Source organism: Apteryx rowi, unplaced genomic scaffold, assembly GCF_003343035.1.
Source record: "Apteryx rowi isolate R43461 unplaced genomic scaffold, aptRow1 scaffold_5, whole genome shotgun sequence".
Classification (NCBI taxonomy): Eukaryota; Metazoa; Chordata; class Aves; order Apterygiformes; family Apterygidae; genus Apteryx; species Apteryx rowi.
Window position 1 is genome coordinate 9,680,856 of NW_020450760.1, and position 25,681 is coordinate 9,706,536.

Below are 25,681 nucleotides of genomic sequence, written 5' to 3' on the forward strand. Positions count from 1 at the left end.
ATTCTGAGGGTTGCTTTGGTTCTTATTTGGTAAGCAAAAAAGTGCTTTAACTTTACAGCCTTATATACAGCCTTGTATTACTGACTTCCATCAATCTGCAGTAACAGAAACTTGTGGGATCCAGAAATGAATTGCGACTGACTTTTTTTTTTAAGCTAAATTTGTGTCTTGATTCTTAGTTCCTATTTTGTTGTGATGAGGGGGATATGTTTGGATAGTAGTATGCAACAAGCTGACTTGTTTTTCTGTTTCTCGGTTTCATCGTATAATGGTAATATTTTGCAAAGTAGTAGACTAAAATTGCGGTTGTATGTTGATTTGTCTGCTGAATAGAAATGTGAATAAGACTTGCCAATTAATTTTTTTTTTTCACAACAACTCTAAATTCTTAGGATCCTTAAACTTGCCTGACCCAATCAGATGCTTCAAATGTAACTGTTTCTGCTTCAACTTGAGTTGTCTTTTCTATTCATCTTTACATATCTGACCCATAGTAGGTGTATAAATAAAGGTTTCCCCTCCAAACACAGGCAATCCAGGGTTTTTAACTTCAAGAACATCATATACAACATGTGCAACCCCCCCCCCCCAAAACAAAAACTAAAGCGACCCCGCCACACACACTTTTTGTCCCTGAAAAATATTCTGAACAACAAAAGGTATCCTAATACTTTCTTGCAAGTGGAGACTTGGATCATATGTAGATCAACAGGTGAAAGCGGTTAGAACTCACTCTGACCAGATTCAAATCCACGGATGTCTGGAAACTGTGGAGCTGTGTTACCATGATCCCATGGCACTGAGCATGTTTCCTTTCCAATTTTTGGCAGCCTCAAGTGTGCAGTCAGTAGGTTCATGAAGCTGAACTGGTTCATGCTGTCTTAGTGAGCTATAATTACTTAACTCTGTGTGAGAAGTTTAAGTTCTAAAGTCCCTACTGTGATTCAGCCTTAACAGGGAATTGAAACACTCTGTAGTGGATAATCAGCTGGCTACTGGACATTCAGTGGTGCACATCTCTTCATGATTTTTTTTTAACTGCGGAAATATTTCAAATAGCCAGGATTTTACATGACTGTACATAAAATCAGTTTTGGACTCAACCTCATTGTAATCTGTGAAGCCTCTAATCAGATCAGCTGGATGGGAAATTAGTTAAAGCTGGTGCTTTTTTGTCTATATTTGTTTTATTTTGCACTGTTTGCATCCAGGCTTCATCGGTAAGGTATTGCAATGGCTGGAAACGAGAGAGAGCCCTGAAGAGATGCTGTAAAAATACTAATAGATGTTTACCCACGTAGGAATGACCCTGGTCACCAAAGCCCTTTATAATATGATATTTGCAATAAGCTTCTCAGAGCTATTATGGCTGCATCAATTTTGCCAGTGAAATGAAATATAATGAAGTACAAACAAGTATTGCTCTTATTCTGAACACAATTAAATGACAGTATAGCTCTTAAAAACATTGTTTTCCGGGRATAGGCTTACAGATTCCACAGTTACTCTTTTTACTTTAGATATGTTGCTTACTTGTAACACAGTGTAAACCAGTTAGTTCAATTTTGCCTGTTATAGAGACCAAATTACTCTTGCTCTAGATATTGGGGGAAGAAAAAACAAAACAAAAACAAAAACCTTTTTTTCTCTTCTTGCTGCTAATTGAAAGAAAATAGGAAGTGTTTAGAGAGTGACATTAGGAGTAACAGCAACAGCTTTAATTTTCACCCAATAAAATGCAGAATACCATTAGGTGACATCTCAGTCTCTGTGGATAGAAGCATCAGCATTCTTAACTGGATCTGTTCTGAAGATACACTTGGCTGAATGCAAGCGTCACACAAAACCAGGCCTTTTGGAGAGAAGTTTGTCAGAGCTAAATTATGTCCGAGTGAACAACCCAAGAAAAAGATGACCTTGTGAAATGGTTGTTTGATGGAATTATGGTGCCTGTAGTAGTGTGATTTCAAACTGTTGCAAGTTCCTGCTGTGCCTGTGTGCCTATAAAGAGTGATAAATGGGAAAGATGGTCATGTTAGTTGAAAAATTCAATTTTCGAGAAATGTTGTTGAGAACCAGGCTTTGAGTTTTTTGTATGTAGTGCTCTTCTGTAAAGCTTCATTGCAATGATGGTATTCTATGTGCTAATCTTGGTATTATTTTATTTCTGTAGCCTTGTCATGGTGCACGAGAGAAAAATAGTGAAAACCCTGCTTTTTCTGTCCTGATTTCCCCCTTTTCCCCTTTGTTCCCTTGCTATCATCAAAAGAGAATTCATACAAAGGATTTATTGTAACTAGATTATCCTAATTGGGACACTGTAGGCAATTGTGCCAAGCAGCATTCACAACTCAAAAGTAGAAAAGTTAAAACTATTGTTACTTTGTTAATATATCTGATCTGGTGTAACTATCAATTACAAAACTTTTGCACTACACAGAACTGTGGATTTTTTAACATGGGAGATATAGGAGGATGTGGAGCTGTATAAAAAGCACTTCATCTGATAATTGTTAATATTTTAAAAATATTTTGTTACTGCTGTAACAGTTAGGGGCTCTGATGAAGCACTCTGTTAAGACCCGTTAAAGTGGAAAACAAAAAATGGCTTTGATGTATATTTACTAAAATACAGCATTCAAAACATCTCTCTTCCCCTTTCAGTCCATCTGCTGACCCCCAGACCAAGGTGCTAGAGAGACTAAAACACAGAGGGATTAATTTAAAAAAAAAATTTTTTTTTTTTTGTAAATGACAGTGATCTGAAGAATGCAAACACTGATATTAATAGCTGTTGGTAAATTCTCTGGCACTAACCTGAAGTTTATAGTTATATGGCATGTTTGTTGTAATTCTGTTCGTACCATTCTTCTCGTTACCTTTTCTCTACCAAGAGCCAGTGTAACTTTTTCCTACTTTCATGATACGTATCACTTTCCTCTCTCTTGGAAATACTCTTCTGTTATAGTGTGCCTCAAAAGAGCAGAGAATCTGCTGCTGTTGAAGTATCACTTCTGTAAGGATGGTGCGTAAACTCTCTTCTCCAGTTCATCTTCCCAGGCAGCAAGCAAGAAGCATAGGTGTTTAGGAGTCTCTTTTTTTTTTTTTTTTTTCTTCCTGAAACATTATAACATTAATTGGGATACTCAGACCCCTCCAAGTGATAGTGATCCTTCAGTGGACCAATTATTTCCTGAAAGTAACTGGATGGTGACTTCTGTGTATCTGTCGTTGCATCATACAGGTTTAGAGTTCTCTTGACTTTAAGGTGGCTCTCCAATGGAGTAAAAAAGTTGCTTTCCCTGCTGAAGGAGCAGACTACACTATTTTCTTGACACAGCTAATATCCTTTCCTCTGCTGCATACCTCATTTGTTAATTGTTGAGGCTGTAAAGTGGCACACGAAGTCTGAAAGAGGGCTGTAACATGATCTAGTGTTTTCCTTAAATATAAATTGTATTGAATTCAACAAACCCAAGGCATATTGCATTTAAAAGTCTACACCTTAATCTGATAGCAAATGTTTATTTGGTGCATTTGAATAGGTCTTTTTAAGGCATAAAATCTACACTGATATTAGAAGTTTTAAAATAATTGCTGTACTTTTAAAAGTACGGCATTCCTATGGAATAGGAGTTTTGAACTCATTACCCATGTGCTACTTTTTTAGGACTGATTTAGTTATTAATGAAAATAAAACAAAAACCCCTGGTTAAAAGAGGTGTCTGAGTGAGAAGCAAATAGGATGTAAATCACGTTCATTAACAGTTATGGAAATTGCATCTAAGAAGAGAGAAAAATGATCCATTTCTCGACTGGAGGTGAAACTGTTTTTCTTGGTTGCAAACCAGTGGGACAAAAGTAGAGTGTTTTAAGCCTGTGGGCTTTAAGTGGAACAAAGCTGCCAATGAAGATGTACTGAAAGAGTCTGTCTGCCTCTAGAACCTGTTTTTTGTTCTTGGAACTTTAATCCTATCGCCCCTATTTTTTCCCAATGTATTTTAATAGCCTTAGTGTCTTTGATGTTGAATTATTTCTCTGTTCCCTTTTATGCAAATAAAGGGAAACCTTCATCTTTGTGTAGGAGATCTGAGCTCTATACATGTTCCATGTGATCTTGTGTAAAGCTTTTTATAAATATGCCCCCCTTATTATTATATATATATTTTTAAACATAATTTGTATTTGACAAGGATGCTGATACTTAATAATTAAGACAAAGAGCTCCCTGGGGTATGGAGTATAGAAGTACAGATCTATTCCTTTTCTGCTTTGTCTTTGCAGACTACACTTTTCATGCCATTACCAAAGCCTTTGCTTGGTACCAAGGTAGTACTTGTGTTTCCAAGCGAAAAGGAAAATAYGCAATAATCTGAACAGCAGAAAGGAGGATGTACTTAAATTCTCTAACATCTGTTAGGCTATCACTAGTAAAGTTATATATGAAGGACTACAAAACTGAGAAATGGCTCAAGGCCCAATCTGGGGGTCAAATTGAACCATTAACCTAGAAAAATTGGTATTTCTTGTGTCCCTGGCTCACAAATTCATAAACTTGTGATATTTCAGGCTAATAGTAAGGGAAACTTTTATGCTTTCATTTCCCGTGCTGATGGTTTGGATTTTAGTGCATGTATTTAGCTTACCAGTGTGTTCARTGGGTGTGTTATCTGAGGGGAAAATCATGACCTTGTTTTCTGTAAATTATTTGAAAGGTTTTATTTCAGTCAGACTAGTTTGGCACAGTGAATCAGTGTTGTAGCTAAGTATGATCAGTAGTCTTCATTTGGGAGAATCTGTTCTCATACTAAGGAAAGTCTTGCAAAGATAATGAGCTTTTATTGTGTGTCACTTTTTTTTTGGTTTATTACACCTTTTCAACTGTTTTTTTTAGTCCAACTAGCTTGCCTTGCTTGAAAGATCAGTTTATTAAAAAGGTGTACAAAGCTAGTCAGCTTTTCTTAGATGATGACTAGGGCATTCATGCAGTTAAGGTTTTAGAAGAATACCTTGTACTTTATCTTACTGTTGATCTATAATTATTTACAGATTTGTTTAGTGCAAAGTATAGCATGATTTTCTTTATTTGGCACAGCAGTTATGAAAGTATTTGAGCTAAATTTCAGGATAAAGCTTTGCCTTAGAAAGCTGTGGGACCCGCATGGTATATTTAAAACTAGGTCTACTCATGCACTGACATGCATTAGAAGGAATAATCTTGTACTGATGCAAATGAGATAAGCTACATAACATTACAGATCTCTCTGTTACCAATTTCTTTGATTCCATTGCTGTTATTCCAAAGCAAGAGTTTATTTTTCATTTTTGGTTTGGAGGAGGAGAGTTGGTTTGCTACTGCTTGTGCTTCRGGCTTTGATTTTTCTTTTTGTGATAAATGTTCTTTCTTTTTGAAAATATTGTGTAGGGCTCACTATCCTGGAACAAAAACAGTGCCAAATGCCATATTAACTCAGAAGAAACTGTGGTCTTCAGAAGATTATAGTACTTTCAATGATGAAGTAGGTGCAGGCTGTTGGGCTCGGATCCTGAACCAAAACTACGTGAATGGAAACATGACCTCGTAAGTGTTGTGTGCTGTTGCTCGCTTTCACAGCTTCATACGCAAGAGTTATCTAAAGTACTATACCATGCATCCATTTGCTATGGTAAGACAAAGAGTAAAGTGAAGTGCTCTCCACCATCAGTCTGAGTGCAAATGTAGTAAGGTATCAAGCCCAGTGGCCTTACCCTTTGCAGATAGAAGTCCAACAAGTTTTAGTGTGTTCTTGAGTTACTGGTCCCCATGTTTCCATTGGCTTACGCAACTGAGTTCAGGTGTCTTTGAGCATCTGATGATATTATTAAAAAGAGAACACTCATAAGAAAACTAACAGCATGAAAAACACTGGAGGAAAATAACTTTAAAGCTAATCTCTATATATGATTCTTAGTCTTTGTCAGTTTATTGCTGTCTTAAGTTAAAAGGAGCAGATAAGAATGTCATCATCTACTTTTTCCACACAACTTCTGAGGATCCAGTCTGAAATCTGCTGTAGTTTTTTGGTGTTTTTTCTCTCCTGGACATTTTCTTGCCAAATTGAAATCTTTAAGAAAGCTGTTGTTCTATTTATTGGAAAATTACATAACTCACTATTTTAGAACAGACCAGAAAACATACTTTGTTTCCAATGAAACAACTACTAATTTAAAAAATTCTGATTAAAGAAAACGTAAGCATCAGGATATAAGCAAAATAATTTCAAAGCTTTATATTATACATAATTTCATTTTGGAACTATTAAGAGAAATATCGTTGTCCAAAATGCTTGAAACAGAGCACAACAAAGGATGCGGATACCAGTAAAACAATATTCATTGAAATCAACTGGTTTCTRTGAATCCTATCTTTCCTTTTGAGAGCTGACATTTTCTAACATAAATATTTCCTAGATGAATTCCTGACCAGTATATTTCTCTTGGCTCTCATATGCTTAAATATCTTGTTTCGAGTCTTTTTTTGTTTTATTTTTTACAAGCCCTTTGTAATTATATGAACCCCATTAATTAATAACCCAACAGCCAGACCTATATATGGAATTCATAAATTATTGTAGAATAGTTCCAAATCCATATATCCAATGAAATTATCTTGGCTTCTATACTGAAAACAGGCTTTGGCTGATAAAAGAAGGCTTATCTTTCTGCTAAATTCACTTCCTCTGAGTCTGAGTTCCTTTCATTCCTTTCCTGTGAGGTTGGACCTTTGAAGACTTTTAATGTGAGCAGTTTGTCAAGTTTATATCTCAAAGCTGCTTTTTTATGAGCACATTTTTGGGGGTTTCTGCATCCTTTCTGAAATGCATGTAAACTGTGGTAAAACTATAGCAATGACTTTAGAAAATGGACCTTTTGCTCTCATCAGTTCACAGCAGGAGAATAATACAGCAGCTTTATTAATAACTGCTTTATTAAGCTGTATTTGCACATTTATGGATGTACAGATCTTGAGTTTCAAGTCCTAGCTACAGATTTTTTTCAATGAAGACCAGATCAAAAGACTTGAATTAACTAACTTGTTAGTGTTCTGACAACTTCTTAAAATGGTAACAATTGCTGGAAGCTGGCCAGGTAAAGTTGTTATCTCTTAATGTATGTGGGTAAAGGAAGGATTATACTTTCTACTGTTTCAAAAAAAAAAAAAAAAAAAAAAAGGGTGGGGTGGGGAGCAACCAACCAAAAAAACCTCCACCAACAAAGAAACCTTCTAAACTTTGGCAACTTAATCTTTTTCCTTCAAGGTTTCCACAAACTGATGTGGTCAGAAGAGAAAATGTAAATGGAGTCTTTAACCCTCAGTGCACGTTTCCATTAATGTCCTAATTCTGGCAACTTGCTACAGTGACACAAAGAGAGAACGTATCAGTAAGCAGTTCCCAACACTGCTAGTTGATTTGCTTTGCTTTCCCCTCCTGTGGTTTTGTCCTTTAACAGAAAAGATTTTTGCCCTAAACTACTTTTCAGTCTATGCTAGAGAAAATAGTTGTACTGCAGTTTTTGCTTTCTAGAATTTAGAGATTTTTAATTTGAAATCCTTGGTGAGAGAAAGAGGTGGAGAAGGGAGAAGAGGTGTAAATCCTTGTACCAAATTCATCTACTACTATCCACATGAATGAAGCAAAAAACCCTATTTTTCTTCCAGAACCATTGCATGGAATTTAGTAGCTAGTTATTATGAAGAGTTGCCCTTTGGTCGATGTGGACTAATGACAGCACAAGAACCATGGAGTGGCTACTACAGAGTAGAAGCGCCTATTTGGATTACAGGTGAAAAGTTTGCAAATATATATTGCTAAAGTGACCTAAACCAGAGCATAACTGTATCATCTAAGCCCTTTATTGATTTAATGCTTTTAAATGTGTATTAATTTTTGTACCAAATTAAAGTAGCTCTGTGTAACTGTTTTATGAATACAAAAAAAAATTGCTCCCTTTAACAGAAAGCAGGAAGATCAGTAGCAGGGGGTATCTAAATATTTGACCTTGGGGTGCGTGCACAAATGAATTAACTGCTGTCTTTTATAGCTGTCACTATTAAAGTATTTTGATCTGAAATGCCAGTAAAGGTTAGTGTGCTTTGCCTGGTTCTGTTTTTTTATTTTTATTTATTTATTTTTTCTCCTCCTTAAGTAGACATTTGGTATTTTTCCATTTGAGAAACTAGACCAAAGCACTTCTGTGTTCTTTTGAGGCTGCTTGTGTAACCCAGCATTTTCTTGTACCTGGGGGAAGGGGAGTACTTCTACATAGTATCTCTGAACACTTGGCTTCACTGGTAATTGTGTAGTCCTTCCATTATCTTTTTCTGTCTTTGCTACAGTTCAGTAGGGCAGGTGGCATAAGCAATGTCATCAAGAAGAATCAAGGCAAATGTCAATTYTTATTCTTCTGTTATTACCTGCATATGTAAAAACATATATATTAAAAAAAAAAAGAGAGAGAAAGGAGAGGGGGAAAAAAAAAGAAAAAAAAAGAAAAAACCATACTGGACTTCACTGGACTTCAGAAGAGAGACTGAAGAGTTCCTGTTTCTATGCTGCTCAGGATTTTATGATCTATGTCATATCCCTCTTYGATACTGCCTCTTACATGCTGAAAACTCTACCTCACTTAGTTATTCCTCATATAGATGCCTTCTGTACTTTCTCTAGCTCAACCGTTTTCTTTGTAAAAATGGACGAGTGTGCATGTGAGAGAGAAACTGATGAATGTTGCAGCTACATGGTTGATTTATACAATGGCATAATAGTGTTTTTGTTCCTGTTTAATTGCTAACATTTCTTTTTAACTGTTTTGTCTGCCATTGAGCTGATGTTTTTAATTGTGCCTAAATATAATTCTTTAATCTTTCTTCTTATATAGGTGGAATTTGTTTTGGAAATTTCATTACTTTCTTCCCAAAGTTAAAAGTTTGCGTGCATGTGTGAGAGAGAAAAATTTAGTTTAGACTATAAATGGTAGTTATTTTTTAATCAAGGCTTAGTTATTTTCTTCCAATTTTTGTTCTGTTTTATTTCAGCACACACAACCCAATTTACTGAACCAGGCTGGTCATACTTACAAGTGGATGGACATTTAGAAGGAGGTGGCAGCTTTGTAGCTCTGACTGATGGCCTGGGAAACCTTACGATTATCATTGAAACTATGGTAATGTGCTTCAGCAGCTCCAACAAACTAGAAAAGATAAAGCAATGTTTTGTTATGAATAACTTCTTTGGATGTACATGGTTTAATATGTGTGAAGATGTTCTATGATATTTGTAGTTTTGTTAGTGAGACCACTAAATGTCCTTTTTCTATCTAAACTTTGAATAGGCAGCTATCAAAATGTTCCTGGTGGTCACTCTATATGTCATCTTTATATCACAAATTAGCCTTAATTTGATGACTTTTCAGTAGGAAATTAAATCATTTTCTGTTTTAAGCAACATCCCAAATAAAATTATTAAGGTAGTATAATGGTAACTGTCATTAAGATAGCAGTGAAATAGATGAAAACTGATCCTATATGGCTTTTTTTTATTTATACTTATGCTATATGATTTTTTTCATCAGCACTGGTATCTGGTGAATTCCAGAAATGTATATTCCTTCTGTTTTGTTTTTGTTTGTTTTTTTTTCCCCCAGAGTCATAATCACTCTCAGTGTATCAGGCCTCCACTGCCTCATTTCAGTGTGTCACCTCAGAGAGCAACTTTCTACCTCAAAGGGTCTTTTGTAAGTAGATATTGAATACATCTGATCACTCTCATAAAGTGAGTTGCTATCTATATTTGAATACAAACAAGGTAATATCACAGGATAGCAAGAAATCAGAGTTCTTCTACACATTCAGCAATAGAAGCTGTTATACCTCTGGCAAAGTCTAAAGCATTCTRCTCCCGCTTTTACCACGAGATGTAATGTCATAACTGAATTTGTAGAACTATTACCTTACAGTCTAATMATCTGTGTGCTGATGAAAAAATCCCCTAAAATAAAGATGCAATTGGATTTTTCTTCAGGATTTATTTCAAGGCTGGTTGCTCTGACGTGCTGACTTAGTTTGACTGGCTAGCATAGTCATGACCTTTCTAATTGCCATCAGCTTCTTTCCAGGGGAATAACTGCAGTCATTTGTACATTTTAAGTTAGGTTGCTCCATTCCATGAAGAGAGATTCTGAGAATCTCCTGGGTTTTGTGGTCTCACTAAACTGAATCTCTCTCTGAAATGTGAAGAATGCTCTGATAGCATAAACTCGAGTATGTTTTATTAGTAGCTGTTAAGGATAATTGCTTCTCAGAAGCTGGAAGTGTTTAAATATTTGGAGTTTGATTTCTGGTGACATTAGTTTTCCTTCATTTAGGAGGAGATATTTTGAATGGCATACTGTGGTGATAAAATGGTTTACTTGGGAAAAGCATTTGAGTATCACTTTTGGAATACAGCTCCCTTTGGGGGAAGTATCAGACAGCTTATCCAAATCAAACTTTAGATTGCCTTGTTTGCTGTTCTTCTGGGAATTCTTCTATTAAGAAGAGAATATTAAGAATGTTGTTCTTCTATTAAGAAATAGCAAGGATTGTCTATGATTAAAATCAGTAACTAATGTAGTTGATATGCCATGGTATCACAGGAGTTTGGAGATCTATAGGCAACATGCTCTGTTCAAGAATGAACATCAAAACCAGGAACTAACCTCAAGGTCTCATTAAAGCAAAATTAGCATGAGACTATCTCAGTCTGGTTGCTAGTAGGCTGAGAGTTTGCATCAATGATGCTGTTATTGATTAATAGAAAAGGTAAAGATGTGTGTGTGTGATCGCATTGCTTTCTGTCTCCCTAAGCAGTATTACTGTGTGTTGGGACAAAGACTTATTGACATGCATCATCTGCAAAAAGTTAATCTGTATGTAGTGGCTGACTGGGTAAATGGATTGGTGGCTTCCTATGAGATCAGTAGATCTAATGAAAGGTAGACACCCTTAAGAGATGGATATTTCTAAAGGTGAATATTAAAGGACTTAAAAAAAAGTTGTGTTATGTTTCATTGCAGTATATGGTGAAAACACTTCAGGTGTGGCATTCTAGGCTTGGCTTTGAATCTGCACAGTCTACTTTTTTTCAGCAGCTCCATCCTGTAAAGGTAAATGGATCTGTTTTAATACTCTATAGTAATCTTGCTTTTAAGAATTGATAGTGGAAAAAGATGTTTTTTCTTTGATTTAGAATATAGGATTACAAAGTAAAAAGTAGGATCCCATATATCAGAATAATCTAAAGTAACTTGTATTGGGCCCTTCTGGGTGTGCCTTCAGAGACAAACTTCATGGTCTTCTATGTGTGTTCATAAACAAATGCTGAGTAGGCTGATGATGTTAATTGTTGTGCAGGGCTGATGCATCACTGCTTTTTAACAGGTATGTAGTTTGAGAGTAATCAATTACTTGGTTCAAATGTGTTAATGATGCATTTGACCTTTTTCTGTTTCCTGCCCCACCTTATTTTATTCTCAGCCTGTACATTAGCAATATAATAAAATGTCAGTATGGTAGACTCAAGCATTATTTGTCCAGTTTAACCTTATTTACACTCATCTGCTAGGTGTTAGTGTCAGTCTGAATTAGCCTTGGAGTTCATGCTACAGGAAGATTTGCAAGATCGTAGCCACAGTATTTCTCTGGCCTGGAGGCCTGATTAACCTTCTGACTTTTTAGCCTCTCTGCCTATGTTCCTTGTCAAACCTTTGGGACCTGCATGTTCTCTGGATGCATTTAGAAGAAATATTGTGGAGTAAAGAACCTCTGTTGAAATTATATTTGTGCTACCCAAAGTAGTGAGAATATGGAGTTTCTCACCAACTTGATAAAAATGCACTTTCTCAAGTTATTTACTAATGACTTTGTTAAAATGGCCCTTTTAAAAAGCGAGGCGCGTTCTGTCTTGCATGTGACTTTACTTAAATCCTGCCCATAAATGAGTGTTCCTAAAAGTCTGTCTGTAATTTCAAGTGTTTCCTCCCCCTTTGCTTTAAAAGTTAAGCTTTCATACCTTAACTGCATAATTAAAGCATGTCTCATTTGCTCTGTTTGACTACAACTTTACTAGCTGTATCCAAGCTTACCTGGAGAATGTTATAAAGAAGCTGGGGGAACAGTTTTGAATATAGCTTGGAGGAATTACACTGAGGCAAGAAAGGATTTTTGCCTGAAATCAGGACTTAAGAGGATCTCTTCTAACTCAGACTTGGATATATTGCTATTTAGTAGTGTTTGATTTTTTTCTTTTTGCAGCTTGAGCTTTCTTTAATTCCAGGTCTGGAGGGGAAGTTTTTATTTAGATCTAAATGTGGATGAAGTCTACACTTTAACCACGCTCAAGACAGGGCAAAAATGTATTTGCCCAGACCCTCCACCATCTCAGCCCTTTCCTTCTAATTACAAAGATGATTTCAATATTCGTAAGTCTGAATTCTCTGGTCTAGAAACTTAATTTACACATAGATATAGTCTCAAGATAGAAAGTCTGTAACAGTTGTGGTATTTGAGTCATCTATGTGTGTGTATGAGACATGAAGCAATCTGCATGTGTTTTATTTTTTCTTATTTATACCTGCTTGTCTGACAGTTTACACCTGCATGCTTCACTTGCAAGAAGGTGTATTTAATACTATGTTTTAATTGGTTGGCTACCAACAGTTTTAAAATTCTTGATTCAAATGATACAGCTCATAACTGTAGTGAGGTAGTTTTTGGAAGTGAAAAAGCAAAGAAGGGAGTTTGTTTTGTTTATGCATATGTAAAAACTGGGGCCTGCTTAAAAACAAAACTAAAAAAATCCAAACCCAACAAAACCTCCCAGCCCCCCAAACTGATCTGTTTTGGAGTCTGTACTTTGATAAAGTGAGTCAGAGGTATGGAAAATACCTTCAGAGGAACTTTCTGAAGTCAAGGATAGATTGAAGAAAAATAATATTTTGGTGTTGATATATATTTTATTCTCTGAACAGGTAATCCACCTTTCAGTGAAGCTCCAAATTTTGCAGATCAAACAGGAGTATTTGAGTACTTCATAAACACTTCTGATCCGGGAGATCACGTGTTCACCCTCCGTCAGGTGGTGGTTCAGCGACCCATCACTTGGTCTTCTGATGCAGACCAAACCATCAGTATCATAGGAAATTTTCAGTGGTATGTAAACACTATTTTCTGGTGACACATAGGAAGATGTCCTCCTTATTGGTGTGGGTTATGGTTGGTTCATTGTCCCCAGCCTCATCTCTCTTGGACAGATGGTTTATGCATTCAGACTGTCTGTAGACATGTGGAAGTGATGACTGAAAGGAACTTCCAGAGGTCATTGAGCCCAGCTCAAGGCAGGACTATTGYCAATGCTATTGGATCAGATCAACTGTGTCCTTGTCTAGATGAATTTTGAAAACCTCCAAAGATGGAGATTTCCACCATGTCTCTTGGTAACCTTTTCCAGTGCTGCAGTGTCTTCCTGGTGGAAAATTTTTTCCTCTTATCCTGCTGGGCATTATTTGTCCAAGCTGTCTGAGAACAGTGGATATAGGGTGGCTTATTAGAAAGACCAAGTCAAAGTAGTAACTCGGGTAGGATCATAATTTGAAGTGTGCACTGAGTTTCAATGTGTTTTTTAAATGGGACAAAAGATTGATTCAGTTTAAATTACTTTAAGTGGTCTTGCTTGTCCATATAAAGCTTGATTTGTTAGTGATTTAATCAATCTTGTATCAGTGAAATAATTTGGGAGTTAATTCAGTTATAACTGCCACCTTCTGAGCAGTCCCTAGAACTGTGTGGATTTGATTAACCTGCTACAGAGAACAGTTTTATTTCTGTGTGAATGTAACTGAGCTTTACTGGTCAGGTGTAATGACTGTAGTTCTTTCTAGGAGCTGTGATGCTGGTAATTTGGGATCAAGCAAAACATTTCAGCATGATTTTATTAGTATTAAAAAGGATTTGGTAAAGAACCTGCTAAATATTAGATTTAATAATAGTAAATAAAAGTAAACTTTATTAAGACTTTGTTTCTTTGATTTGTAAGAGTCTGGCCTAAATTCTTTTGATACTCTTTCATGTAACCATTCTGTCTGTTTTTTCATTCTAACAGTATCGATAATCCCCCAAATCTTTCTTCAGAGTAAGCTTCACCTGTCTATTTTCAGGCCTGACCAAATGATCATTTTGCCCTGAAGCCTGGAAGTATGCCACCACCTTCTAGTTGGAAGTTTTTTCAGTTATCTGATGTTTTCATCTGCAGTTCTCTGTTAAGCAAGTCTTATATTCCCCCTTAATCAACTTCCCCTCTTTGAGCAGATCACATTCAGTGATCCCTGAAACTACTTCGTAGTCTTTATTCTTAGACTCCTGCACTGAAATGCCCCAGAGCTTCCAATTATTTCACTTTGGGTTCCTTTTCTTTCTCATCCTRTTCTCATAATAAAGCTTTTTCTGAATGTTCAGCTGGTTGCTCAAGTTACATCTATATACACCTATATAGGTGTTACACAGCTATAACTTTTCATAACTTCAGTCTTCAATTTCATAGCCTTTGATATGTTTGTTTCATCCCAGCTTAAGGCTCATCTTGTCCTGGGTTGATGTTTTCCAGTTTTATTGCATTGTATTGCACTGCTGAACTAATCTTTCACTGGATTTCTTTGTGGGGTGATGATTGTAACTTCAGTCTTTAATAACAATTTACCATGATTAAAGTTCAGGGTTATTTAGTTGTTTTTGGTTTGAATTTTAATTTTATTTTGTGAAAGCTATGCACTCCTACTCCTGCATTTGTTAATGTTTTGCTCTCGTGGTTGTATTGAATCTATAGATAGGTTGTATCTATACTAACACCATTTTATTGCGAGTCACTTCAGACTTGGGATTTCGATTTTTAGTTTGTTGAACGTACATTAATAGAATAAATGAATACTTTTATTTTTTATTGTAAGGGGCTTGTACTGCAACTTCAAGAAAAAAAATTGTGTAAGTTTTCTAGGTGCCACTTGATTGTTCTGAGATTCCTTTGCTTGATGCTATATTTTTATCCTCCTTTTCAGTTGTCATTCTGTGCGCAACTTTATAGTTGTGCTCAAGTATCGCTGTTGCACAGGAAAATCAAATGAATATAACAAATAGTTAAACTAGGTTGATTTGTTTAATATTGTTTAATAATTTGTTTGGGCAAGGGGTCTGGATTTCCTAAGGCTTGACCTGTATTAAAAACCCTAGAGAAGTGAAGATCAAATTTTAGCAGCTGTGGCCTAAAATCTTGGATATTCAGTCATCTAAAGAAGTAGTTTCTAACTCATCATTTTGCAGACCTGAATGTTTTTCTGTGGAGGTGCAAACCTTTGTGTAACAAACTAACTTGCTGACAAGATGCTTATTTTTGTTGTTGCCCTCTGAGAAGAATAATTCTTTAGAAGATCATCTATGGACTTGCGGGTGGGGAACTACCAGTCTAGACAAGTAATAGGTGAGGATGGATCTATACATCTCACACTGTAGGTAGTAGCAATTAGGATGGCTAAACCTTTCCTCAAAAAGGTTGCTATACTGTATAGAAAAGTTTTCTACCTACTGCCTGCTCAAAATCCATTCTTTGCTTATTTAAACACTACACTTTGCTTACAGGGAAAACTTTACAGTCACTTGTGACATCTACATAGAACAACCACGTGATGGAGGCGTATTTGTTGCAGGAAGAGTTGACAATGGTGGGATATATGTTCGAAGTACCAAAGGAGTTTTCTTCTGGGTTTTTGCAGATGGCACCTACAGAGTCACTGGTGACCTAGGTAAGCAGCTGTTTGCTAAAGTGCATGCTGACATATGGACTTCCCACCTTGAAAGCCATCTAGAAACCTGAAGATTAAAAAAAAAATGCAGATTTCATAGCTCAGCTGTCATCACTGTGAGCTTAACCTGTTATTCTCTAATGAGGGTCATATTCTGTATGCAAATGGAACATTTGAAGGCARCTGGCCAGTACACTAACCAGTCGCAGCTTTTTGGATCTTTTTTGTGTTGACAAAACGTATTTAACAGTAGTTCAGGTAAATTATTTTGCTTTTTGTAAATATTCTTATGCAGTAGTTATTTCAGAAAGGTTTGATTTCTTATACTACATCTAAAAAGAAAATCTGTCTTTAAAAGCAGTGACCCATCTCATTTAGCAATGTAAGTCAATATGCATATATTTGTTTTAGATGATGATGAGTGGCTGACTGTTTCCACAAGTTACGCGTTATACTGTCAGTCTAGTCCAGTGGCGTCAGAGTGTGTTCTACTTGTAATGCACTCATGTGTTCACCTGTACAGCACTTGACAGGCACATGAAAGACTATCTGTTTTAATATATTTGAGCAATGGCTATAAATTCTTTTTTAACTTGCTTTGAAATAGTGGCAGTGTTTGTTGCTATAAATGCATTTCCTATCACTTCATGAGTATAAATTATAATTTTCAGTGATTCCTGGTGACTTAAGTGCAATTTAATGACCCATTTCACACTACACTACTGGACTTCAAAAGTATTCTCCTCTTCTATTTGGTAACTGTTGTTCCTTGTTTCTTTCTCCCCCCTTTTTTTTTCCCCTCTTTTCTTCCTTCTTAACAGTGAACAGGTGGAATAGAAAAGGCATCACATTATCTCTTCTTAGCATACTGTTGCACCCTAGGAAACTTCACAATAATCTAACTCCACAACAATTTAATTTTCAGCTGTATAAAAATATACTTATGTTAAGAAGGGACTCCAGTATTTATTTTTAATAGGACATGGCAACATTACCCAATTAGTTTCTCAGGCTGTCAAGAGTAATTTTCCTAGTTGAAATGAGGGGAATTTGTTTAACCAGCTCATTATTTCAGACTGGGATGCTGGTTATGCAATATGGTARTTTTTCTCCACAGCTATTTTCAGTGATCTTTATATTTTTCTAGAAGATAGTTCTAGTTGCAAGTTAATTTATTATTCAGGCTCTCTACTGAATAATTAAAGATGCTACTTGTTGCACTTAATTTTTTTTCAGGTCTTCCATCCAGGTGTCAGTCACACCTGATCTTTTAAATTTTTTATTTTTATTGCTTAGCTTAAATTTTGACTAGAACTAAGCAACATGCTGATGTGGCATCTCAAACTCAGGGAACCAGAACTAGTTTAAAACAGAACTAATACATAAACAAGGAGACTTGTGGAACAAGCAGAACAATAGCTACTGTCACACTTTATGAACCTATATTCCTAATATGGGGAATCCTTATTTTAGTCCCCAGAAGCTTTTTGACTCTTACAGATTTCAGTGGTAAAACAGTCCTGGCAAAACAGGAGAATGACATTGATAGTGCAGAGTTCAGGCTTGTGTGTTAAGCCCTTCATGCAGCAGTTGAAATCCATAAGCTGTTGGTTCTGAACACCTCTGAAAATCAGGTATTAGTTTCCTCTTGCTGGCTTGGTGTTAAGCTATCAGTCTTATAGCGAAGGTGTGAAGTAACTCTTTGCTAACCTTGAGTGTGTTTTGCAGCTGGAGAAGAAATACTAATGAAAGGACTCTCTGGTGTCCGGGCCAATGCATGGCACACACTTACTCTCAGCATTCAGGTAAGGAGAGACAGGCAAAAAGTTAAAAGACCAGTTGTGAAGCTTCCTGTCCTGGATGAGTTGGACAAAAACTGTGGCATACTATTGACTGTCTGTTTGCATTAAAGTGCCCTATCTAAAACACAGATGTTTCTATTTGTTATTTGAAACTAATATTGGAAAATTTTGTCAAGTTTTGCTGGCTGTAATTTTATAGAGATCTTGAGAAACTGGAGAGGGTATAGAAAAGAATCACAAAGATGAGCTGAAAGCTGCAAATAGGTGGGATAGAGAACTGAATCTCTTAGCCTTATGAAAAGATTGTAACCTGATTTTCCATTCTGAAGACTGTCAGGGAACCACTGCACTAGCCTGTTTTATGAATGTCACTCCCACCCATTCTTTTTGCATGCTAAGGCCTTGCAAATGGAGCCACTTAAGGACTGGGGAACTGAGAGGAGCTGCTATTCTTCTTTCCTGTACAGAGAAAGCACAAACAACTGTTGCTGTGGAAATGAGCCATAACTAATGAGAAGCCTGTCCAAATTGTTTTTTTTTCTGTTTGACCTAGTTAATTGGTAAACAAAATGGTCCCAAACTCTACTTTTAGTATACCTGTGCAGTTAGCTGGCTTTAAAATTGATGTATGTAACTAAAACAGGAATGGCTTCAGGTATTTCGGTAGAATCCCCTGCAGAATATAACCTTTGCAACTGCATGTGGCCTGAAGTATAGGAGAGCGTGAATCCTAGCTGGGGAGATCTAGGACTGAAGCAAACTCTCTTTAAAATTATGCACCAAGTCTTTCTCTCATGTTAAAATGTCAAGTGAGTGTTCAGAAGCTTACTTTTACATTTTGTACTTTCACATTGGGAGACAAAGGGACACTCCTCTCTGGGCATTCACAGGAATATAAGTAGTTTAGTTCTGTTTTTTGTTCACTTATATATATGACTGGTTGCCATCTGTAAAATGGGCTAAGACGCTTGCCAAGCTGAATGAGGTGCTGAAAGTGAATGTAAATTGTTCAAAACACAAAGCCATGGTAATTTTTAAATGATAATGCTACAAACTTCTATATGTGCCATTAAAGTATTTTGTGCTAAGCATGTCTTTGATGTAATGACAGAAATGTAGAGCCCTCTGTAAAGAGTTTTCACACTGACTGGAGAAAATTAATTGCTTCTCGAAATACATTCTTTGCTTTTGTTTGTGTTTATAATTGCCTTTCAGATTAGGAAAGGCAGGTAAATTGCCGTAATTTTTTTCCACTACTGTTTAGTGGAAAACACTAGCAAGATAAACTAAGTGACTTTTACTGAAACTGCTTTTAATTTTAATGGTAATGTTACACTTGAAAGTTCTGCTGTCCCCTCTTCCTCCTCTCAGGTTAGTGACTAAAATACATCTCTGTTATCCTTTGACTTTTGCCCAAATCTGCCAGATGTATCATACCCCACAAAGGACTCTTTGCAATCCAGGTAGCTCTAGCTTTGCTGCTCTCCTGAAGACAGCTGGCCTGTTTGAGGGAGCCTGACACAGATGCAAGAGAAAAATCTGGTTTACCTTTCAGRTTCTTCAGTGAATTTACAAAGCTGTTAAGTTAGGTGAAAATGAGCCTTTTATATATTCACCGTGAATGCATTAGTTCTGTTTCACTATTTCAGGGTTGATAGGCACTGGATGTTTAGAGGCACCTTTGCATGGAAAACATATGAAGTGTAATTGAAAGTTCACTTAACATCCTTCTGAATTTAATCATCTCTTCTCCCATGTGAGATGACTCAGTGCCAACATATTTAGTCCCTGGATTTTACAAAGCTAACTTTCTTTCCTTTCTTTTGACAGGGCACTTCTGCCTCAGGGCTGTTAAATGGTTATCCGCTCTGGGAGAATGTCACCATCACTGAACCAAGTAACGGCTGGGCTGCTATTGGAACACGCTCCTTCGAGTTTGCACAGTTTGACAACTTTCACGTTGAAGCCAGCTGAGGTGGCTTTTGTGTTTGGAGAACCCAGTTCTCATATTACTTTGGATCAGAGCCAGTTCAAACTTTGAGGACAATTTAATACTGAGATTGATCTGTTGGCAGGGAATCCAAATTCTGTCCTTACTGTTTGTTAGAGGTTTACTTGATTAGGTATCAACGTGACTGCAACTTTATCCCCTGGTTGTTATGGGATTTTTACCCTTCAGTTTTTAGGGGAAAATTTTAGTTTAAGGTAATGATGGAGACAAAACCATAGATTTAAATCTTTTTGAATACCAAGATCTTAACTTCCCAGCTCGCTTTTAAGATAGCTTTAGAAGGAGTCTCAAGCTGCAGTTTTAACACTTACATGATTGTGTCCGTTCCTTTCACTCTCAAAGAATTAAATGCCAGTAAGCCTAATGAGCCAGTAGCCCCATGTAGTTGTAGACTGTGGTTCTCAAATTTTCTTTACACAAAGTACCCAGGGTTTTTTGTCTGTTTTTTCTACTACAGTCTGAGACTAGGCAATATAGTACTTCAAGTGCATTTGATTACTTCTTCCAAATTTCATTGCCAGCCTTACAGTAGATCATATTTTCAATGGAATGGAAGTGTATCTTATGACTGATCAGGCAATGCAGGATGTGCCTTAATTTTAAGCTACCTCTTCTCCAATGAAAGGATTGAAATGAGTTAAAAGTTTAACTTGCAGTTCACTCCTTGTGTTTTTCTTTGCATAGTGTAAAGGATAAACCCTTTGTGATCCTTTGTGTCATCAGCTCATGGATGCTGACAAGCAGAGCACTTACGTTTATGTCAGATCACATGTGAAAAACTAGCCTTTTGTTCCTAAAAGCTCAGGTGACCATCTTTTACCTGTGATGGAGCTAAGGCTTACAGTAAAAAATAGTTAAAGCCCAACTGTATATAATTTGGTTGATTGCATCACTGTAACACAGAAGGGCTGTGAATATTGCTTCCTTTTATACTTTTTATAAAAAAAAAAAAAGTAGTCTTTGCCATTAAGAACTTGCAATCTGTTTATATTCAGACTTTTCCTAGGCCTCACCAAGTAAAGCTCAGAGGGAATTTCAAATTGTAGGGAAAGGGGGGATTCTATTTTGCTGTGGCTCACTTCATTGTTTTTCCAAGTTACTTTTCAAAGTTATTTTTTTCCAAGAAAAAATACCTTAAAATATAATGAGGTCCTAAATGGGATTTTTATCATCCCTTTACCAAATTCAGTTGGCTTCTGAATTTATTTTGTTGTTTTTCTGTTGATCAGTTTGAATGAAGTGGATGACTTTTGCCATGACAAAACATGCCTCCCAAGTCCACTAACTTTTCACATTCAACTCCTGTTTAACTGACCAGCAAGTAGTTCCAGACTTGATAGGGCACTCAGTTCTGTATGAAGCTATCAGTAGCAGGCAATATCTTATCTTGAGAAACAGATTTGCAGTATACTTTGATTTATATTGAGTATTATTCTGATTCGCATTATATTGAAGACTGATTCCAGTAAGCATTAACTTAAGTCTCTGAAGTAGTCATCTAGGATAGTTTTAATATAATCAGAATTATTACTGGAAAATTATTATAAATGTTATTTTCCAAATTAGCTTTTGGAGAAGAGATCTCAGAATTCCATCTCTAACAGGTAGAGATGAGAATGATTCCCCCCCCCCCAACAATTATACTGCTACCTCTATTGGTTGCAAATCTTTGTGTAAAGCTTCATACATGGAAGTAACCTTGAACAATAGTCTAAAACACTAAACTTTAAAACTCTTGTAAAAAGCTTCCAAATGTTAAGCAGCTACCTATTTAACTGGGTGAGAAGTGAAAGCCAATTTTCTGCTTCAGTTTCATCCTGATAGTTAAAGGATGGATGCAGGTCTGTTGATTACTTGTTTAGCTTCAGAAGGGATATCCAGATGGGAACTCCATATGTGAAGGAATCAAATTTTAGGTGCTCATATTAAAATAATGTGAGTATTGGATAAAAATTTCTCCAGAATAAACTGTTTTTAGGTGGGATGAATTTGCGCAGTAGGAGACTTCTTGAAGACTTCTTGGTAGCTTTTGTGGGCTGTAAGTTGTGTTTGTGTAAGGGATTAACAGTGGTCCAGTTACTCCAAAGGAGCTGTCCAGCTCTATGCACTAGTTTAACTGTACTGTTGTTACATTGTGTACCAAATGCAATGTATTTTATCATTGAAGTGTTGATTTTTTTTTTTGAATCTTAATTTATAAAGTTAGAGGATTAAACTGTTGTGAACAGAGTAAGCAATTTAATGATGATATAATGTTATTCATCTTTAGATGTCTGTAATTCTTCACCCTTCAGCAGGTAATAACGCCTGGCATTAACAAGCTGTCAAGTCTTTTCATTGAGGGGTGGATTTATGTTGTTGATTATAAATACTAATCATTCCAAATGGACAAATAAAACACTTAAAACACCTTGTTTGTGCAGAATGATTCTGTGAATGGGTCTTGGTATCCTCCGGTAAGAAAGCTGACAGTTTTTCCATTGTGATTTCTGATAAATATGCTTGACATTAGGTTAACTGGACTGGAAGAGTTTTTCTGACACTYTGAATAGCCAAGCAGTCCTCATTAACAAATACCTCAAAAACCATATATGTTAGTGCTTGTGCTATTGATTTAAAAAATGTTCCTTTTAGAGCTGAATGTACATTTTGCTTCTTTCTGGGTCCTTTGTATTTAGTTAAGGGAATTAAATTGTTTTAAAGGGCCAGTCATGCAAAACTGCTGAATACTAAGGCCCTGCAAAAATTAGCTGAAGATCTTTATCTCTAGGTATGGAAACAATTGGTGCTGTAAGGGTGTATTTTTAAAGTTTAGATGAGGCTTCTTTACTTTAAATCTCCTTTTGAATCTATTTTGAAACTTCCACCCTGTCCTGCCCTTAAGGTTCAATTTTAAAAGGGGAGGAGAAATTCCATAGAGCCAGTCATGCTAGTAGGCATGAATTACCCTAGAAACATTGTCTTCCAATAGTCAAGTATTTACTGCCATCAGTACAAGTGTGCAGTCTGTGCTGCAGCAGGATTTTGTCACAGGCTGTCACTTCAGTTATACGCACACTACATCAAAATCAGTTCTGTCCCCTTTTCTCTGCCATCCCACCTTTGAGTTTAGCCACTATGAACAGTTCGTTGTTTGTTTGTTTTCAAATTCATGCAAAAACACCAGGACTCCTTTGCTTTGAAATTATAGGAGACTGTACTGCTTTTGATAGGCTACCTATGACTGTTCTTTTTGCAGCTTCCTTCTGTTGGTGTATCAAAAGTAAATTTCTAGTTCAGGATTTGGTTTGGAGCAGGAGGAGAAAACCCAAAGCTTATTATGCAAATAAAATCTGATATTTAAATAAATATTTTTGTCAGTTGTCCTGAGCATTGTGTTTTGTGTCCCTTATACTCCCACTTATTTGTCCTCTCCCCCAGGCATTTGGCAATATGTAAGGCTTTACAACTGCATGCTTTCAAAACTCCTTTTCTTTCCAAGAGAACTCCTATAATAAATGGGTGCAACCTATTTTTTTAGCTGAGTAGATTGCAAGCTGACAGTGTCTCTCTTAAAAATAATTTATATTAATTTGCAAATTGATAGATGATGAAAAACTCTGATTAAGACAAATAAGATAAATTTCGTTGACTTAATATAAGACAGGCATATTTGGTTCCTTTCTGGTTGGTTTGTTCTAACTGAGGTAAATCATAATGCAATGCTTGTTACTTTTCTGTGAATCTACCTTTTTTTGAGCTGCTTCTTACAGTCTTTCTCCCTTTGCTCTTTCCCTACAGGCCAGTCAGCCTCACCTGCATCCCTGGAAAGGTGATGGAGCAGCTCATCCTGGAGGCCATCTCCAAGCATGTGGAGGACAAGAAGGTGATCAGGAGTAGTCAGCATGGCTTCACCAAGGGGAAATCATGCCTAACCAATCTGATAGCCTTCTRTGATGGAATGACTGGCTGGGTAGATGAGGGGAGAGCAGTGGATGTTGTCTACGTAGACTTCAGCAAGGCTTTTGACACTGTCTCCCATAACATCCTCATAGACAAGCTCAGGAAGTGTGGGCTAGATGAGTGGACAGTGAGGTGGATTGAGAACTGGCTGAATGGCAGAGCTCAGAGAGTTGTGATCAGTGGCACAGAGTCTAGTTGGAGGCCTGTAGCTAGCGGTGTCCCCCAGGGGTCAGTACTGGGTCCAGTCTTGTTCAGCTTCTTCATCAGTGACCTGGATGAAGGGACAGAGTGCACCCTCAGCAAGTTTGCTGACGATACAAAACTGGGAGGAGTGGCGGATGCACCAGAGGGCTGTGCTGYCATTCAGAGAGACCTGGACAGGCTGGAGAGGTGGGCGGAGAGGAACCTCMTGAAGTTCAACAAAGGCAAGTGCAGGGTCCTGCACCTGGGGAGGAATAACCCCATGCGCCAGTACAGGTTGGGGGCTGACCTGCTGGAAAGCAGCTATGCGGAGAAGGACCTGGGAGTGCTGGTGGACACCAAGTTAAGCATGAGGCAGCAAYGTGCCCTTGTGGCCAAGAAGGCCAATGGTATCCTGGGGTGCATCAGGAAGAGTGTTACCAGCAGGTGGAGGGAGGTGATTCTCCCCCTCTACTCAGCCCTGGTGAGGCCACATCTGSAGTACTGCGTCCAGTTCTGGGCTCCCCAGTACAAGAGGGATGTGGCACTACTGGAGCAAGTCCAGCGAAGGGCTACAAAGATGATTAGGGGACTGGAGCATCTCTCTTATGAGGAAAGGCTGATAGAGCTGGGCCTGTTTAGCCTAGAGAAGAGAAAGCTGAGAGGGGATCTTATTAACGTGTACAAGTATCTGAAGGGAGGGTGTCAAGAGGATGGGACCAGACTCTTTTCAGTGCTGCCGAGCGACAGGACGCAAGGCAACGGGCACAAACTGAAACACAGACGCTTCCATCTGAACATGAGGAAAAACTTTTTCACTGTGAGGGTGACAGAGCACTGGAACAGGTTGCCCAGAGAGCTTGTGGAGTCTCCTTCTCTGGAGATATTCAAAATGCTCCTGGATGCAATCCTGTGCAATGTGCTGTAGGTGACCCTGCTTGAGCAGGGGGGTTGGACTAGATGATCTCCAGAGGTCCCTTCCAACCTCAGCGATTCTGTGATTCTGTGAATCAAATCTTCTGCATGGTAGCAGAAAATTGATAGTTTTCACGTAATCGTTTTTCACTGACCTACCTGAAATTTTTATCTGGAGTCCATTTGCTGGAATGGTGTGCATATTACAAAAATGGCCACTGTCATTGCTGCTGTTGACAATTTCAGCAGAGCAGTCAAAGAGGAACAGTGCTTGGAGACTTAATTATCCTCACTCTCATTTTTAGGTCTTACTTCTCCAGGTAAGAATTAAGATATATGTGTGTGGGTGTGTTTTTCAAAAGTTCTTTGCTTCTCTACTTGTTCTGTAGTTAAACAGTGGCTATTAATSTCCCATCTAAAGGCTATCCCCTTCATAACTACTGAATTCATGTAAGTCTAACACATGCTTTGGGGAAAATAAACAGTTCTAAAAAATCTAATTTTAAAATACTTACTAGATTTGTTTTTCAGGTAGTTGTTTTAAGGTTTTGAGTACATTACACTTGGGCATTTGAAGAGAAGAAATATGTTACAATTAATGTCAGGGCTTGCTGAAATAGAGGAATGAAATACAAATGCTTATCTGATTCCTTAACAAAGCTATCTTAGGTGCAGTTTACATGTCTTTTGTGTATGGTTGGAAGCTTTAGTAATCATCCTGCCCATATTGGTAATGCATGAAAAATTAGTATCGGCAAGTTCCTCTTGGCGCTAAGTGTTCCTTCCATTTGTTAATGAGCCTGTGCTCAGGTGTCACTGAAACAATAAAGGTCTTGTTCGTAGAACTTTTTTTTTTTTAAACCCTAGAAATAATTGAGCAGAGGCAAACATATGTTGCAGTAATGCCGCCAAGCCTTCACTGTGTGCCAAGATACTTCTCTGTGGTTTTYACAGTGAATAATAC

General features: G+C 37.2%; 1 protein-coding gene across 6 annotated transcripts in view; it reads left to right on the top strand.

Moving 5' to 3' along the window:
* Window positions 1-23,501, top strand: part of GALC (galactosylceramidase) — a 47,228-nt gene extending 23,727 nt beyond the window's left edge. For 3 of the 6 annotated variants that reach the window (XM_026079397.1, XM_026079395.1, XM_026079398.1), the window contains 10 exons: window positions 5,426-5,581; window positions 7,700-7,824; window positions 9,077-9,204; window positions 9,685-9,774; window positions 11,095-11,184; window positions 12,354-12,498; window positions 13,048-13,228; window positions 15,704-15,867; window positions 17,596-17,672; window positions 19,500-22,090. In XM_026079397.1, the coding sequence (XP_025935182.1) occupies window positions 5,426-5,581; window positions 7,700-7,824; window positions 9,077-9,204; window positions 9,685-9,774; window positions 11,095-11,184; window positions 12,354-12,498; window positions 13,048-13,228; window positions 15,704-15,867; window positions 17,596-17,672; window positions 19,500-19,643 (1,300 nt within the window). In that variant the 3' untranslated portion in view covers window positions 19,644-22,090. The other 3 variants (XR_003255735.1, XM_026079396.1, XM_026079399.1) reach the window with 3 other exon arrangements.
* The last annotated feature ends 2,180 nt before the right edge of the window (window positions 23,502-25,681 follow it).